This window comes from Coffea arabica, chromosome 8e (genome assembly GCF_036785885.1).
Source record: "Coffea arabica cultivar ET-39 chromosome 8e, Coffea Arabica ET-39 HiFi, whole genome shotgun sequence".
NCBI classification, from domain to species: Eukaryota; Viridiplantae; Streptophyta; class Magnoliopsida; order Gentianales; family Rubiaceae; genus Coffea; species Coffea arabica.
The window spans coordinates 42,286,619-42,305,441 of record NC_092324.1 but is presented as its reverse complement, the minus strand read 5'-3'; the positions used below and the strand labels follow the sequence as shown (position 1 = coordinate 42,305,441).

Here is an 18,823-nt window from a genome sequence, read left to right as displayed (position 1 = left end):
TATTTTTCCACTTATAATTATAGTTAATTATTTGGTTCTTGGGTACTTAATGCTATAAAGTTAAGGGGGAAATTTGTCAAATTAGTCCCTAATATTTTCACAAAATACTTTTTTAGTCCCTAACATTTAAAATCAGCCAGAATAGTTCCTAACATATAAATTATGAGCCAGTTTGGTCTTAATGCTCGTATTTGCTCTTTTTTCCGGCTAAAAATAGAACACCGGCGTAATTTCAAGGGCAAAATCGGAAAAATTCGTTAATCCATAATTTTGCAGTCCTCAAACTCTTCCACCGCTTCTTCAATTGATTCTCAACCTACTGCTACTAGGATGGAGAATTAACAAGAAAAATTGAATGAAAAGACAGAAATATCAAAGACACCAAAAAGAAGTTTCAAGAAATATCAAAGCCACCAAGAAAAAGTTTCAATCACGAACAGAAGATTAATGGGAAATCTACTAGCCTGGCTAGAGGCTATGACAACAGGGTCAATCATGAGTTGTCCAGAAGGTGGAAAATTAAAGCAAAAGGCTTTGTGGGTTAGAAAGCTTCAGCTTCAATTCTTTCAAACAAGACAGAGCCTGCATCTGTCACAATCAACGGCTTCCAATGCATAATCATCTTCTTCCACAATACTCTGTACCAATATCTGCAGTTCCCTCATATTGATTGCTCAAATTTGGTAAGAAAGCTGTTGAAGCATTTTGGCAAGTCCACAGGCTATCTTTGCTTGAACGGAGCCCATATTCCTCCGTCTCTATTCAGCCATTGACCCAATCTCTTCTTCTGCTTCTGATTTCGTAAAATCATCCGTCCTTGCTCCTCTTAACCAAGGAATCAGCAACATGGGTTCTCTCAGGCAGCTATGGTTATTGAGAAGAAGACCCTTTTCAGTTTGGAAATCTCTGAATTCGATATCAATTTCAACAAAGAACTCATTTTTATCTTCTTATTTGGCAAATAATTCTCTGCACCTTCTTAAACCCACAAAGCCTTTGGAGAGCTTCAACAAAAGGGTGAGAATCAATTGAAGAAGTGGTGGAAGAGTTTGAGGGATGCACAATTATGGATTAACGAATTTTTCTGATTTTGCCCTTGAAATTACGCCGGTGTACTATTTTTAGCCGGAAAAAAGAGTAAATACGAGCATTAGGACCAAACTGGCTCATAATTTATATGTTAGGAACTATTCTGGCTGATTTTAAATGTTAGGGACTAAAAAAGTGTTTTGTGAAAATGTTAGGGACCAATTTGGCAAATTTCCCAAAGTTAAGGATAAGACCACAAAAATCTTGAGAAGCGACGGATAAGGTGTCTGCACGCTCCTCTATCGCGCGTGGAGTAATTATCATACTTACCTGACCAACACGAATCTGGTGGCTTGCGCGTGGAGTTCTTTATACCTAACTTATATTTTTTTTCCCAAAATACCCTCCATCATAAATATTTCATATTTTCTTTTATTATTTTCCCCAAATTAATTTTTCCCCACGCTCAAGCAAACCCTAGACCCTAGACCACAGAAATTGCCGATTCAAAAAGTCTTCGTTTTTCGTGAATCAGAGGATCAAATCAACAAATAGACTATCGGCATGGTCAAATTATTGCATTAATTTCAAGCAATTCGAAGAAAAGGTCAGTAGATTTGTCCAACAAATGGTTTCCCATTCGGGTTTCAAAACCCTAGTTTTTAAATTTTTCTGCTATTTTTCAATATGTTAGTGTTTTGAAGCTTTGCACATTTTACTGAGATTTTGGGGTTGGTTAATAAGTTTATTTTCTGAAATTTACAAATCTCATACTTTTTTTACTGGGGTTTTTTTTATTTATTTATTTCTCAATAAGCTTATTATGAGTAACGATCAAGGCGATTTTACTAGGTAGATATTGCGTTTTTTTTATTTTAAATGATCGAGTTTGTTGAATTTTTTTTATTTTTTATTTTTTGCCTTTTTTACATCAATTTCTGTTGATGTTATTTTTGCACCTTTCTAGTGTTAGATTAGTTTATCAATTGATTGTTTGAAACTTTGTAGCGGCCTCCTTTGTGGGTTTACATTTTCATTGTGATAAATTGGATGAAACCTCTTTCAAAGTAAATAAAGCCATCCATAAGCCCCTGATCTTTATCTGTGACATTGCTATGGTGTCTGGCTTCCCCGTCTTTAGTTTGAGTTGATTCTCGTGTTTGCATATGCTGATTTATTGTTTTCTGTTTTTGTTGTTCTGGACAGGTTTTAACTTGCGTTTGATTAAATTTAGTTGCCCATAATGAGGTTTAAAAGGGGCAGTAAGGTGGAGGTTATGAACAAAAAGGAGGTGCCAATCTCTTGGCGTAGTGCCGAGATACTAAATGGGAATGGTCATACTTATTATGTGAGGTATGAGTACCATCCGGTTATGAACAACAGATCTATGATGGAAAGGGTGTCAAGGAAATTTGTTAGACCCTGTCCTCTGCCTTCACAGGGCATAGAGACTTGGAAAGTTGGAGATACTGTGGAGGTTTTTGAAGATTTCTCATGGAAAATTGCCACCATATTGACAGTTATGCAGGGGGATTACTACACGGTGAGGCTACTTGGAAGCTCCAAGGAATCCAATGTACACAAATTGAATATCCGAGAGCAATGGTTATGGCTAGATGACAAATGGATCCTGATGGGAAAGGTAGGAGCTTTTTTCTTAGTCCACAGTCATTTTCCATTTCTCTTTCTATTTGAGCTATGTGTTATGCCTTTGAATCATACACTCTGACATATATTCATCATGCATATACATTTTTTTGGTTCATTGCAGTATGTGATCTATGGTTTTGTTTTGCAGAAATCTGGAGCATGTGGAGTAAATCAAGTCAACAAGCAATCAAGTTTGAATTACTATGAGAAAACAAGCTTCCAAGCAGCAAAATTTAATGCAGGGACACACACTGAAGCACAAAAAAATTGTTTAGACATTGAGAAACGAAATGGGTTGCAGGAGTTTCACAAATTATCAAGATCCCTCAAAAGATTGTCCCAGGATAGTTCATGTGTTATTGAATCACTTACTGGGAAGGCTTACAAAATCAGAGCAGTCGAGAAAGATTATAGGAAACAAAAGGTGGCTCCACCCTCATTGGTGGAAAAGGTAGATCTTGTTGCTTCTCCAAAAGAGAATCTGGGTGAAATAAACATGCGTGCTTCCGTTGACAATAGAATGATTGGATATAAAGAACGAAAAAGAGAAAATCTAGATGGTGCTGCTGGATCTTACTTAGCTAGAAGCTTAGAATCTAGGGATACCGAATCCAGTGATTTTGATAGTGATGCTTCTTCTGTTGGTAGTTGTAGTGTCAATAGCGAGCGACAGAGACGGTTTCCCTATCGTTTGGCGCAGATTCCTTTTCAGGTGACAGATAGTGTTTGTAGCGATGCGGAGTCATTTTGTGGTTCAACAGATAAGGAAGAAAGTTGTTCTCTTTCTCTTCCTTTGGAAGAAGAAGTGGCAACAAGTATTCATAACTTGGAGTTGCATGCTTATCGCTGTACTTTAGAGGCATTGCATGCTTCTGGACCCTTAAGTTGGGACCAGGAGACATTGCTGACAAATCTTCGTATGATGCTCCATATATCAAATGATGAACATTTGATGGAGATAAGGAGCCTACTTTCTGGTAAAACTGGTGCTAATTGTAGATAATAATCATTCAGCTCATTATTTTGTTTTTAAATAGGACCATTCACAAAACATTGTAAGAATGCTGTGTTACAGTTTGTACTCCCTGTTAAGTTTGTAATTCTCCAATTGTCTCTTGTAGCTCTGAAATCAAATATGAGATTCTTCTAAAGGAAGGACTGCATGTATTGGATATTGCAAAGAAAATAAGTGCTCCTACTGTCATTTTCCTTTTGATTTGTTCTGTTCCTTGTCATTGTGCAGTTTCAAAGAATGTAACAAAAATTGCGAATATTGCATAAGTAATCAGATATTTGATGACTTAGTTGCCTCTTACCAATTTTATTATATTTATGTCCGTGGTTAAAATCGTGCAATTATTGGTGTGAAGAATGCCTAGAATTACTGGCAAGCAAACAGTTCAGCTTAAGTCAAGTTGGTATAATCATGTGTTTGAATTGGAATTAGCCAGCCAAGTAATTTTGTTTTCTTGGTTTATGATTGTGCTTCTGTTTTCGTATTTTAAGGTGCAATGGTCCAATATAGTTACTTTCTTTAATTGGATGGCTACATCAATTTGTAAATTTACTGTGGAATTGTTGTTACTGCCTTTTCTCCTGTAACCATTGTGTAGTATTGGAGTTTATTGCTTAATATTTGGCTTGAACTCTAGAGTGGGAGTACACCTATCACTTTTATTATGAGTGATATTTCAGATTTCCTGATATGTTAGTTTGGAGTTTGATTCTTTCCATACTATTTAGCAGTAGCATGTGAAGTTCCTTTTTGAAGACATTATTGATCAGTCCCCTGCATTTTCCAGGGACAAATTTTGGAAGCATGCTTCCCTTGCTTCCCAAGGTTTAAAGATGATGTTGGGGACCTTGGGCTTTGCACCTTTTCCTTGGCATATACAGTGGGACACTGCTTGCATCCACTTTCTTGCAGATAAGATCATGGCAAGTCCATGCTACTGCTGCTCAATTTCTAGAAGTTGTTTGCTCTTTTCAACTTTATTATGCCAAGAGAGCTGATTGATGGCTGACATATTTTTCTCCAACAGCCATAATGTTGCATTTGCTCATACTGATGCAATATTCTTCTCCACCTGTTGCATCTGCATTTTGTTTTGAATTCTTTTAACACCTTCTATTTTAACAAATCTAATTTCATGCATGTGTAAATTCTGGAAATTAGCTTCAGTCTGCATGCTTTTATCCACTAAATCACAATGTAGTTCTCTTGCAAAGCTTGTGAGAATTACGACCACTTTTCTAAACTATCAGTGCAATACCACATAACAATATTTCAATGCAGTATAGACTTCCCATAACTGCCCTTGATTTTCACTGATTACCATGTCGCTTCTCATATCTCGCTCTCTTAAATATTGTGGCCTTTGTTCTTATTGTTACTCCTAATTGCTGTCACTTTTCCTTTTTCTTGCTTAGTTGTTGAGAAAATCTTCTTCTTTGGGTTGAGCTTGCCAGAAGGAATGATACCTTCCAACAGGTGCCTATTGAGAGGACAACCATGTAGAAGCTGCTTTGCTTTATTGATTTTTATCTTTATTATTATTATCATATTTTGGTTGATAAAAGATTCTTAGGCAAAAGAAAAAGAAGTCATCCAATCTGCTAGTTGAGGATGTCGCATATGCTTGGAATCACTTAATACATAGAAATGAGGTGGTCAGTTGTACCGCACTTACCATTGTTGGAAGAATGCACTGTCATTTCTGAGCTTATGACTTGATTTTGGATCAAGATTTTTCAAAATTTTCCATGGTACCCCTCTAGATTTCTTGGTAAAAGATAGAATTGTGACAGTGCTTTAAAAATCATGCAGTCGCTGGTTAAGCTAAATGATTGAAATTTCCTCTACGATAAATATTCTAAACTTCCCCTTTTCTACTGTAAATGCTGCTACTTCCAAGTTGTGGTTGAGAAATGTATATCGATTGTCCCAGCCATTCATCTGCATATACTTTTAGATGATGTGCATGTATCCTTCCTTATTTATTGATTGAAAGAAGGGTAAAGGAAACAGAAAAACCTCATTAGATAATTCATTTTAATTTAGATGGGATCTCCAGCTTAGTGGTTATGAATTCTTTCATCTGCAGATGATGTGGGAAAGTTGTTTCAGGTAATGGTAGTCCCATTGGCAAGGGACAGTGATGTGATGTTTGTGACCAAAAGTCACGTCACAAGCCTCCAGCATTGGTGTAAGATTAATTTTTCTCACTATGATCGAACAATACAACATTACTTAACACAGATTGGCTCCATTCACTTCAGTAGCATATCACTTTCCACATTGACAGAGTTACGGGTAGTCCACTAAGTATTCCAGGGCGAAGTTTGCGTCCATTGATTCCTGTTATCTACGGTTTAAACAGATGATGCTGGTTCTAACAGTCTTGCGCCCCTTTTCTCATCATAAAAATGATCAGGTGATATGGCTTCCGTGTCCGACTGATGAGGCAAACTATGACAAATTTGTTGTTGCTGGTAAATGTATCTGATTTACTTGTGTTTCTTTTGGTCTGCTTGGGTTTGTCCAGATTTACACTGCTAATAATAATTGAGATTAACTTTGATAATGCTGTATCTAAATATAGTAGTTCTGATGCTGACTGAACAAGAAATATTGCAACTGGTTAGGCTTTCTTCTTCCTTTTTCTCAATTACTCTGTTCAGTAAACTGTTTCCTTAAATTGGTTTTTGATTCTTTTTGGTTTCTGATTCATTATGATTTACATTCCAAAATAAGGTAATGGAAAATGTCTTATATGTCTAAAAACCATTACAAGATTATAATTTCTGGAACCAGAAACAAGGGATAAGATTGAATTGTATGTTATTATATGTCATTTGTCCTGAGACAAAACTTAATCGTGTGAATACTGTCAATTTAGAACAAATATTATACCCAAGATTCACATGACAGTTGTCTTTTTATGTTAAGGGGCTTGCTTGGGTGCGTCTATAAAGATGGCTGATGTGGAGATATGTTGCTATCATGGTTATGTTGGTGTGCTATCACGTTTGACAGGAGAGTTTCAAGAAGCGCCACATTCCTCTGTAGTTCATGAAGAAGACATAAGTGAAACTGTTCAAATAAAAATTCTGGATATTTTTCTGTGGCTCTACAGCTGGAAGCACAGCACTCGTACATGAAGAAACACCACAGAAGGAACTAGGTTCAGTTTTGATCATATAGCACATCAAAGGCTGTCTACAATTAGAACGTGGCCTGCTACAAGTCGAACAAGGGGAAATAACAGTAAAATTAAATAATAAAAAAAACCTCTAGTTAAACTTATTTCTGTACTTAATAAACATAGAGAGACAACCATGTAAGCTGCTTAGTATGTGCAAGGAGTTGAAGTAGTGGAGCCTGAAACTTTTGAAGGTTATGGTCAGATTTATCAGGACAACAATCTTTGCCCATTTGGATTGCTATCTTTTAGGGTTTTGTGGAAAAATATACTGTAGCAATTTAATACATGTGAGATAAAAAGGTGATTGAAAAAATGTGATTGAAAAATGTGTTTATAAAAAACGTAAAAATTTTTTGAAACAAAATGACTTTCCAAGCAGCGCTGTGCCACAAACGAGACCTGTGGTAACATACTCCTTACCGAAAACTTGATGTAACACATGGAGGAGATACTGGCAATCAAACATAACTTGCTGCTTGATCCTTATTAACATAGCGGTAGAGAGACTACCATGCTGCATCTAAACTTCAAACATTTTGCTTTAACCATTTTAATGGTCCTACATTATTGGTTGGTAGAGAATCAAAGGGGTTTTACCATCGAATCACAAAATGCTATGATTCTTACATGGAATTTCTTAATTTATTTCGAAGTAATTTAAAGTTTTTTCTAAAAAAAAAAAAAAAAAAACTGATGTGTACATAGAGAAAGCCGTGTGCAATGAAAAATGCAAGCACAGCTTAGGGAGGTACATAAGAAATGTATTGAATCAATTCTTTTTAATGAATCGATCTGATCGCAACTTCAAATATGGAATTCAAATTCAAACCCAGTGTGAGTTTTTCTATTTGACTTTGCTCCCCTCAATGAGAATGGACAAGAGGCTCGTGGGATTACTGTCTAATTCACCAATTCATGGGAAGAAATTGAACTTTTGTATTTGAAAAATGTTTCAGTAGGTATTTTTGAAATAAAAGTAGATGCCGGTTGATAAAGGAATCCTTGATCATAATTTCTAGTATTTCCTGAATATCTTGATTTAAGGTCAAAGAATTGCCTACCGCTACCATATAGTATTCATCTCTACCCAGCAAAAAAAAAAAGGACCAGTCTTAGAAATTTCATAAAATGGCTAAAAACGAAAAAGATTCCATAATCAACAATCAGATAATTCATGAATCCTTTAGTAAAGTTAACTCTCCAAACTGGACAAATTCTTCACTAACAGAAATAAAAAAGAAGGATATGTCTCATAGAACAAGTACAATCAGAAATCAAATAGTATTTTTACATCCGCACGACTTCGGCAGATCGCATCTTTTTTTCCACGCATTTCTCAAAATACTTCAACAGACGATAAATCGATTTTATTTTATATACCTCTTACTTTATATTTTATCTTTATTAGCACCGTATATAATGATAGACGAATAACAAATTTTCAATTGAACTTATTCTTTCAATTATTCTTTTTTATTATGTTCCTTTTTCATAAAAGGGAATTTTAACCAAAATCAAACTAATCCATTTTCACTATAAAATCGAAAATTTTTCATCATAGAACAATTAGTCGATCAAGTAAAAGGATAGCAAGTTACAAATTCTGTCTAGGTAGGATGTGTATTTCTATTACTATAAAATTCATAAATATTCATATATGTAGTAGTTAATGGTGGGATTACAATTATCCTTTTTGGAGTGACGAATCTTGTATGTGTTCCTAAGAAAAGGAATTTGTCCATTTTTCGGGGTCTCAAAGGGGCGTCATACTTATGGTAGTATAAATCCAATTCAGAAATTATGTTTCACAATTTATCTGCTGCACACTATGACACTGACAGAAATTACGGGGTCTTCCTGTGTCAAAACTAATAGAACAAGTAGTAAGAATTTGTAGCCCCCACGTGAATGGGCTGGTGGTTGGCGCCTCCTCCTCGGGACCGTTAGGTCCTGGGGTCGAACCTCCGCAGCAACATCAGTTTGCCGTGCATTTAACGTGCTAGGTCTGGTTGGGGCGCTGGGCCGGGCCGAGTGGGGATTAGTCGGGCCGCCTTTACGGACTTGACCCGGACACCCCACTCCGTCGACAAAAAAAAAAAAAAAAAAAAAAAGTAGTAAGAATTTGTAGATTTAGATGTACTCGTGTGATGTAATTTACCATTTTAGTGTTTGTGTGAATTTACCATTTTAGTGTTTGTGCAGTAATGCACTGCCTTCCTCCCATTTTAGTGTTCTTATATTTATTTTCTCTTTTTTTTTTTTTTTTGCCAGTAACGATATACTCCCTCCGTCCCAAAAATTTCGTCGCACTTAGAAAACTGTGCTTTTTATGAATAGTTCCAGCATAGGTGAGTTGCTTACCGTTTTGTCCCTCGCCCAAGCTCTTCGTGTAAATGTAATCGGTTCTGCCATTTCAAATTAAAGCCTAAACAACTTCTGGATGGTAGGATCAGAACTTTTGTTTTGTTTGCACATATCTTGTGCGTGCTTTGCACGCTGAGGTTTCAACCAAGTTTCTCATGGTTTTTCACTCCACGCACATATTCATATGGGCTTTTCAAACACATGAATACTGAACAAGTGGGCTCAAAGGGCACACATAACTTGATTATTGTGGGGACCAAAAGGGTAAAATAGTGAAAGTGAATGATAAGTCTTTACTATTTTTAGCAAGTGACAAATATTTTGGGACAGCTCAAAAAGGAAAGTATGACACTATCAATGGGACGGAGGGAGTATTGTATAACCTACTCTATCCTAATTTAGGGAGAGGGGGAGCCTAAGAAAGCTTGTGTTAGGGACTAGTAGATATCCAGATCTAACTAGACCAAGAAAATGTTAAAGCAAACAGATTTTTAATGTGCCATCTGTTTCTTCATTCGTACTTGGAAGAGCACAAATGAAGCTCGACTTTTGAAAATTTTGTCTTCAGATTGGCTTTGAATATTTTTGAAGCTCGGACTTATTTTGAATACAATGTGCACTCAAGTCGAGAATATTTTCAATGGTTTTAACGTGCACTCAAGTACAAATGAAGCTTCAATATTTTTTCAACAATCTTCTGAATCAAAGATTTTTGCAGCATGATGGCTTTGGTTCCTTTTCAGCTATCATAGAAATTGCTCACATCGAAACAATTCCGAAACAATTCCGGAATCAACAACTTGTAGACACCAATATAATCCACATCCGCGAGAGCAAAAGGAATTCCGACACAAATTACGGCCAACGTGAACAATACCCAAAAAATTACATCCCTTGAGCTGCTGGCATTGACTGGTTTCATGCCATCCCCTCCTATATTTCAAAAATACTAGTCATTGCTGCTCCATACAACTTGCACTTTATCAATTCTGCGTGTGTAGTGATACTAACGAGCATTATCCACGTCGAATTCAGAAAAAAACCTCAGTACAAATGTCGTACCACCGGATGATACAACAGCCCTCGAGCATAAACCAGGTAACAAGGTGAAGTTCTGCTTAACCCCAAGACCAGAAACAACAAAATTGTTGGTCCCGCACGCAAAAATTGAATTATAAGACGAAATGCACCCTTAATACATGGAAAAACTAAAATTCTGCATGCAGTCTTAGTTCATACAAACAATAGTCCACCGTATCTTTAACTGATTAACCACATCGGGTCCTTCTCACAAACAAATCAAGGCGAAACATCAGGAAGTTTGAAAATTCCTAAACTGATCGATGAAAAATCCCTCGATACTTTCTAATATGGAGACAAAATTCTGGAAACCTATAGATGGCAAGGAAACCTATCGATGAAAAATGCCACAAATTCCATAACAGAGGCACTCCAAGCTCCATCCAACCGCTCCTTACTCGAAAGTGTCATCATCGTCGTCAGGGAGTGGCTGAGCAGCAGCTTGAGCAAGCTCAGCCTCATGCCTGAAAGTTAAAATTGCAGCATTAGTTGGCATGTCAGTCATAGAGCAGCAACATCTATATGCATGTATAATGCGCAATAGCAAATTCCTTGTTTCATCTCTACGAGCATGTGAAAAGACAAAACACTTACTGTTGCTGTGCAACCAAGTCAATCTGAACTTCAGGGGGTAAAAGGGCAGGGGACTCGACAAAATGCAAGTTAGGGTCCCTGAAACAGTTCAGAAAATCAGTGAAAACCTTCAGAGCATTCTTGATCGCTAAACCATCTTTGAGTACGTTTAAACATGAAATTCAAGAGTGCAAACTATCTGCACAAGGTAAACACTCACCCAGCGAGTTTCCTTGCAAGATATAGGAAAGGCTTCTCAAAGTTGTAATTGCTCTTTGCTGAAATCTCATAGTACTGCAAGTTCTTTTTGCGGTGGAAGGTAACCTGCTTTGCCTTCACTTGCCTATTCTTCACATCAACCTTGTTTCCACAAAGTACAATTGGTATGTTCTCGCAAACCCTGCAATTGACCCCAACCGAAAACAATTCATAAATATTTCAACTAGTCTTTTATCTATCATTTCAAATAAAAAGAAAAAGGATCTAGCACATACCGACAAAGATCACGGTGCCACGTAGGAACATTCTTGTACGTCAATCGAGCTGTTACATCAAACATGATTATAGCACACTGTCCATGGATACTGCAGACAAATCGCAAGTGTCAGACAAAAGCACTTGGGAGACCAAAGAAATAAAAAAACATAAATGAGAAAAACCACGCAGCTGATACTAAGAGCTACCATCCAATAAATTTAGATTCTCAACTACTATATTTACCATACACAGTTCCCAGTTCCCACTGATTCTGCTTCACAAGGTATCATTTTGGATCTTCAAAAATCAACAACTTAGGCAAATACAAAATTTACCAGCATGTATTAGTGTAAACAACCAACTAAACACTTTGTGCGCAAACTATCAGCAATGTGCTGTAAAAGAAGCAAGACGAATCAAAATTCCCCCAATATCACATTTCAACCACAAAAAACACTGAACTCATTTAATAAAATCATGCACAAAAAACGCAATGTATCTACACATGTTTTAAGCAAATGATCAGGACTTACTAGTATCCATCCCGAAGCCCACCAAATTTCTCCTGTCCAGCTGTATCCCAGCAATAGAAACGAATCTTCCCACAGTTTGTAAAGAAGTCCAATGGATGAACTTCCACACCAATAGTTGCTATTTACAATTCAAAACAGAAAGATGGTAACACGCTATCAGATCAAGCACAGCAAAAAGCACCACAACTTCAAAAGTTAACACGTCAAACCTGAATCTGAAACACAAAAAGAGGGTACATTTCCATCACTTACGTTCATATTTCTTCTCAAATTCACCAGTAAGATGCCTCTTCACAAATGTAGTTTTCCCTACAGTACAGAAAGCACCGAGTCACCCCACAAAAATACTCAAGTCATGTATAAAGAAGAAATGGACAAGCACAAAAAATAACCTTAAAAATGACTTTTTCCCATTGTCCAATACCCTTCTTAAATTCAAAAATCCAAACCCTAGCTATCATTTCAACCGCTCAAATCTCAAGACTTTCACACATCCAAACACAACCTAAACCATACGAACAAGTAACCCTAGAACAAACTAAACTATTCAGAGAAACTCACTAAAATCCCAAAAAAATACATAAAAAAAAATTCTTTATCACATCATCAAACAGACAAAAAATCTGAAACATAGCAATCGAACAATACCATACAAAAAATTTCCCAAATAACAGAGGAAAAACATAAGATTTTTACCAGTTCCACCGTCACCAACAATTACAAGCTTGAAACTGGGATAATCCACGGTCTGCTGATTCGGCAGCGCCTAAGAAAACACGACAAAAAAATCAAATCAAAAACACAAAAAAAAAGTTCATTAATCGGCTATACATAATAAATTCGAAATATACCTACGACGAGAGATGGAAAATACAACGATAAATGCAGATCGAGAAAGTACTTACCATTGATGAAGATCAGAATCGAATTGCTGCGAAAGCGGAGAGGAAAGATATAATCAGGAATTGGGGTTTGGAATTTTGGGCTGCGGAAAATATTTGGGAAGGAGGAAAGTGAAAAATGAGAGGGTTTTTGAAGGCGAGGTTTTTGAGTTCAAAGAGGGTAGCTTTGAGCTGACGCGACAATCTGAACCGTTGGATTGAAATTGGAGCGGCTGGGCTACGCGACAATCTCGACCGTTGGATTAAAATTAGATCGGCGAGGATACGCGACAATCTCCACCGCTGGATTCAAATTAGATGGGCTAGGACAGGAGACAATATGAACCATTGGATTGGCGGAGATCAGTGACAATCTGGACCGTCGAATTAAATTTTTTCTATTAATCTCTTTTTCTTTTTTTTCGGCTCCTTTTAAAAGATACAAAGGACAAAGTAAGTTTAAATTATATAAAAGATACAAACAAATTTGATTAACTTCAAAAATTTAGAAAATTAATTACTTGTTTAATTAATCTTTTATCCTTAGCATATTTGCTTTCTCTGCTTGAGGTATTTGCTTGGCCTGTTCACGAAGTATTAGGTGGTGTCTGGATTGGGATTTTTTATCAAAAAATTTTGGGATAACTCCACAAACCTCTCCTGAGGTTTCTGACACTTGCACTGAGACCCCTTTAGATTTTAAAAGTTTCACCTAGCTCCCCGATAGAGTATTGGGGTCCATTGCTGACATGCAGAGTGCTGAAATGACCTATTTGTCCTCAAATGATGGTTTAGATGACTAACGTTAAGTAAATTGACAAATGCATCTGGAGGTTCGTAATTACATTTAACTAGAATAACAGAAATTTAATTAGTTTGTTTGGATAGTGGGTTATTTCCCCAAATATATTTGCTTACATCACCATTACAATTTTCAATACAGTTTTTTATCTTTCCAATTACCTTTTTATCTCACATACATCACATCATAAAAAGTACTACAGTAAAAATATTTCAAATAATTTACAATCCAAACAAACCTAATGTCTAATGAGGGTGATTAAAAAACCATTACTCCTAGGCGCCAATAGAAGAAGTAATTTGGCGCCAATTTTTAATGATGAGTGATGTGACAAGGCTGATTGAACAGATGTATCTTGCTTTGTAACTACAAACCTCAGAAAACATGTCTTAAATCTAAATATCAAGAAACGGGACAATGAAGAAAGCAGTGGAACTCAAGTGAAGCTGTCTTCATCTGGTGGAAGTTAAGCTTCTTAAAAGCAGAAATTAAGATACCAATTTCCATTTTCAGATATGCAGTACTGTAATGCAGTGTTGTAATGAATCAGTTTGTTAAAAAAGTGCATGTTATGGAGAAGTTTTTTGCTTAATCAGTAGATGTATCAAGAAACTAAAGATGTTTTTTGCTTTATGCAGTACTGTAACTAAAGATGTTTATTGAAATTTCATGCACGATGGATGCATGGAAGAGGTTTTCTGGAAATTTCATTAATTTCTGTTAAAAATGTGCATGAATGCATTAGCAAATATGAACTGTAATGATAGCAGAAATACCAGTACTTTCGGCAAGTGGTCCAACTCTCCAACTTACTAAGCTTATTTTTCTGGTGCAGGACTATAATGATGACCCTATTCTAATGAATTAGTATGTGAAAAAAATTTTGTTATGAAGTAGTTTTTTTGCTTGATCAGTAGTTTCTGTAATGCTAAAGTATGCTGATCTATAGTGAACATGTATGCTGATGTGTTTCTGAAAATTTCATGTGTTTCTGTAAGAATGTAAAGGCATAAAGCATGCACTTTTATTTAATCACCACTTTGCATCCAAATCTAAAAATGTAGGATGGGGACTGTTGCTGCTGCATATGACATTGTTATTCACTGTAATGCAAACAAAATCAGGATTCCAAATATTGACCAAGTGGCTACTCATACATTAACTTGTTGTTTGATGTAACTGAAAAGGCATTGAGCAAAATAAGTGGGAATATTAACATGATTATGCAGATGAGATGTGAAATTCCTAGAAAAAATTGCATGATGGATGTTAATGATGACTATTCAGTTAGTGAGATGTTCAAAATACATCAATCTAAGCCAGTGATAAACTTGCATGTCTCTGATATGGAAATTATCCCTACGATGAAGAGAATAACTTAGTAATTCCAACTAGTGTGAACATGCAAGATACTCTGGTTATTAGTAAACAGAATAACAAGACAGTAGCAATAGAGGTTGATATCTCAGATGATGAGTATGGAGACTCTAGCTCTGATTCTTCATGGAGACACAATATGCATAGTGACAATAAGGATGAATTAATTCTAGATAGGGTCTCAAATGATGATAGTGAGGATAGTAATACTAATTTTTCTGATTTTGAAAATAATGAAGTAGAAATTATGGTTCCTGATTCTGAAAATAATGAAGTAGAAATTATGGTTCCTGATTCTGAAAATGAGGAAGAGGATGATCCTATGAGACAGTTGATGAGATCAAAGATGTGGATTTGCAATCCTAAAAATGGCATAGAGTTTGAGAAGGGTCAATTATTCACCAATATGGATGCATTTAGGGCTGTCTTGAAAGATTATGTTATTCAAAATGGCTTTCCACTTCTGAGATTGAAAAATGAGAGATCTAGAGTGACTGCTATCTGCAATGCTGAGGGATGCCAGTGGAGAATACATGCATCACCAGTGGCTGATAATATCACTTTTCAGATTAAAAGTTACCAACCACAGCACACTTGTGTGATGGATAAACACTGTGCTGAAACCACATCTGATTGGATGGCCAAGAAGCTGGTTGGTGTCATGAGAGATCATCCTAATATGACCAGCAAAGGTGTAGAGGCAGAGTTGAAGACGTATGGTATGAAGCCAAGTAAAATGCAGATTTTCAGAGCTAAGAACAAAGCACTTAATGAAATAGAAGTCACACATGATGAATCTTATTCTAAACTGCCAAAATATGCTGAACTGTTAAGGAACAATAATCCCAACAGTATTTGTAAAATACATTATGATAGGCCAAATCTGTTAGTTGAGCTTAAATTTCTGAGAATCTTCATTAGCTTTAGAGCTCAAAAGCTGGGATTCCTAGAAGGTTGTAGGCCTTTTGTGGGATTTGATGGATATTTCTTGAAAGGTCCATTTGGAGGTGTGCTTCTCACAGCAGTGGCTTTGGATGCAAACAACAGCATATTTTTAATAGCATTTGCGGTAACTGAATGTGAGAACAAGGATACATGGAGGTGGCTCTTCTATTACTTTCAAGAGTTCTTTGGACCATTTGACAACAACATCCCTTTAATTTTCATAAGTGATAGGCAGAAGGGATTGAATCTTGCTTATAAGGAGATATTTCCTGATGCAACTGAGCGACATTGTTGTAGGCATATATGCAGCAATTTCAAGTCTCAATTTTCAGGAATATTACTTAGAAGTTTCTTTTGGAAGGCAGTAAAAAGTTATGATGTTGTTGGTTATAATGAAGCAATGGCAAGTATTAAAGATATTAACATTGCTGTTTGGAGATGTCTGGATAAAATTTCAAGAAGTTCCTAGTGTAGGCATGTCTTCTCATCTCAACTTAAGTGTGATCATGTAATAAATAATTTCACTGAATCCTTTAATGACTGGGTTGGTGATCTTAGAGGAAAGCCTATACTGACATTAGTGGATGGTTTGAGGACAAAGTTCATGAAAAAGTTGCACAAGAGATACCAGAAAGGTTGCACTTTGACTGCTAATATCACTCATAGAATTGTTGAGAAATTCACAAAAATTAGCCAAGCATCAAGAAAATGTGAGATGCATATGGCTAGTGAAAACACATTCGAGATTGGTGATCTGGATAGAAGCTACATAGTTAATCTCAGCAAAAGAATATGTGATTGTGATGCTTTTCAAATATCTGGAATTCCATGTAAATATGCAGCACTAGGAATTATGTACAGGAGAGAAAAATTGGAATATTACTGTGAAGCCTAGTTTACAAAGGACATGTATTTGAAGGCATACTCAACAATGACTCATCCTATTCCTGATGTAAAAAGATGGCCTACTATGCCTGATTTACTTCCAAAAACTGTGTTGCCACCTCCTTTGCGAAGAGCTCCTGGTAGACCAAGAGTAAATCGAAGAAGGAAAGCTGATGAGGGAGTTTCCTCTTCACAACCAAAAAGGTCAAGTACTCTCAAGTGTGGCCATTGTGGAGCTTTTGGTCATAATAAGAGGACCTGCAAAGGACAACCTGTGGTAGAAAGGACTGCAAATGCTACCCCTGCTGAACTGGTAGTTTCTCATCTCATCACTGAACTGCATCATCTTACATAGGTTTTTGTTATGTGCAACTCATTTGAAGTTGTTATCATAGATGACAAATAGAAGAGGCAGACCAGGCAGAGGAATGGCCAGCACAGGCTTGCACAGGCTTATCAGGAACTGTTCTTTGGGTATTTTGCTGCCAGTTTTATGTTTCATTCCTTATCTATTACAATTATGTATGCAGAGGTTTCCAGAGATTCACAAGTACTCTCATTTTACAGGATCATGCAGAAGGAGCAGTACCTATAGTTCACTCCAGTCAAAGGAGCAATCCTAGTCCTACTGAACATAATGGAGGTGTTAACGTGCAGAACAATTGTCAAACTACTGCTGCAGGTTCTAACAGAAAGGTAAAAACTTGTATACTAAGCTTGTCTAAGAGAATAACAAGTTTTGTGATCTGATTTTTGCTCTCAACTTGACTTTCATGTTATTATGTTTATAGAGAGGAAGGCCTGCTTCAAACATTCCTTCTACTTCAATAGTCAGAGGTGCTGGTAGGACCAAAAGTACCAGAATCTACTCCAATCCTCAGGTGCCAGTTCAATTGACTTCTGAATTTGCAAATGCTACATCTGTCAGCATGAATGCACCAGTAAATGTGAACTCCAATAGCATTAGCAGTACCAGCACTTTCAGCAACTGGTTTTGAGTTGCCAGTTCAGACTAGTTAGCATGTAATGATTAGCTCAGCTTCTTTTGAATTCGGTGCTGCTATATGGAAATGTATTAGAAGTTAGGACTGCTGAAATTTTTGTTAATGAAAGTTCACACTCTCTTACAATATTAGTGATGCAATCCTTACCATCTGCTATAGAAATTGTCCTGGTAGGTGGTGTTTTGTACATGTGGATTGCACTGATGGAAATGTTATATGTACTACTGATATGATTATTGCATTTTAGCATGTGTAATGTCACTGCTGCTATTGTTCAGGAGCTATTGTCAAATTAGCATACTGGTGCTATTCATTATCTCATACAATGACTGTAAACTGCTGCATACATGGATTTTACATTGATTTATGTAGCATTCTAACTGACATAGACTTCTACTTTCATTTGGCTTTCACCAGAAAAGGCATATTACAACTGCTGCAATGTTGCAGCAGATTTACATGAATTCAGGCTAGTGATTTTACTATTTGAATGAGAATGAATATAGCTAACCGTAGCATATTGGTGATGAGCAACATGTTTCCTAAGACACTTGGAGTTGGAAATTGTCTTTGCAGTTTCACGGCAACATCAGATGGCCTTTCTGAAATGCCAAGCACTCTAGCTCTGCTAATATCCCTTTCCCTGTTTGTGTCTTGGTTGCTTCTTCTGCTATTAACTTCTTCTTCTTCTTCTTCATGATACCATTTGAAATATCTGCATTTTCAGCAGCAGAAATACAATTTGTTCGAATTCTTTTCGCTCTCTGATATCTTCACTGTGGCCTTGCGATTGCAGTAGTAATATCTGTTCTTAATAGTGAAAGTTGTGGGTGAATTCCAGGATTCTGCTGGTTGGCTTGAAGAGGCCATTGAATCTGCTAAATGTTTTCAGCTTAGCCTTCTGTTAATGCTCCTCACAATCTTTTGGCTTGAGGATAAAATGTGCTTTCCAGATGTTTATATGCACTTAGAGGTTTCCAAATTTTTGGCCGTTATAAGATTGCACCAGACCGTTGCC

General features: G+C 36.5%; 3 protein-coding genes across 9 annotated transcripts; 2 read left to right on the top strand and 1 right to left on the bottom strand.

Annotated features, from left to right (window-relative positions):
* Nucleotides 1-270: 270 nt before the first annotated feature.
* On the top strand, nucleotides 271-7,113 carry LOC140012930 (uncharacterized). Of its 7 annotated transcripts, XR_011819889.1 has the most exons (6): nucleotides 271-1,636; nucleotides 2,236-2,671; nucleotides 2,828-3,656; nucleotides 4,482-4,617; nucleotides 5,110-5,170; nucleotides 5,784-7,113. XR_011819889.1 is itself a non-coding variant. In XM_072061541.1 (4 exons), the coding sequence occupies exons 2-4, from the start codon at nucleotides 2,273-2,275 to the stop codon at nucleotides 4,523-4,525; spliced, it is 1,272 nt and encodes a 423-aa protein (XP_071917642.1). In that variant the 5' UTR covers nucleotides 271-1,636; nucleotides 2,236-2,272; the 3' UTR covers nucleotides 4,526-7,113. The 7 variants fall into 7 exon arrangements, 1 of the variants encoding a protein (XP_071917642.1); XR_011819888.1 differs by lacking the exon at nucleotides 5,110-5,170; XR_011819885.1 differs by having other exon boundaries at nucleotides 5,110-7,113.
* Nucleotides 7,114-10,415: 3,302 nt separating this feature from the next.
* LOC113703624 (GTP-binding nuclear protein Ran-3) lies at nucleotides 10,416-12,958 on the bottom strand. The gene is made up of 8 exons (XM_027225049.2): nucleotides 12,817-12,958; nucleotides 12,608-12,677; nucleotides 12,164-12,220; nucleotides 11,912-12,029; nucleotides 11,396-11,485; nucleotides 11,122-11,301; nucleotides 10,923-11,000; nucleotides 10,416-10,792 (listed from the first exon to the last, which is right to left on the bottom strand). The coding sequence occupies exons 1-8, from the start codon at nucleotides 12,817-12,819 to the stop codon at nucleotides 10,723-10,725; spliced, it is 666 nt and encodes a 221-aa protein (XP_027080850.1). The 5' UTR covers nucleotides 12,820-12,958; the 3' UTR covers nucleotides 10,416-10,722.
* Nucleotides 12,959-14,996: 2,038 nt separating this feature from the next.
* Nucleotides 14,997-16,385, top strand: LOC113704806 (uncharacterized). Its single transcript, XM_027226678.2, has one exon. It carries the CDS (start codon nucleotides 14,997-14,999, stop codon nucleotides 16,383-16,385), a length of 1,389 nt encoding a protein of 462 aa, XP_027082479.1.
* The last annotated feature ends 2,438 nt before the right edge of the window (nucleotides 16,386-18,823 follow it).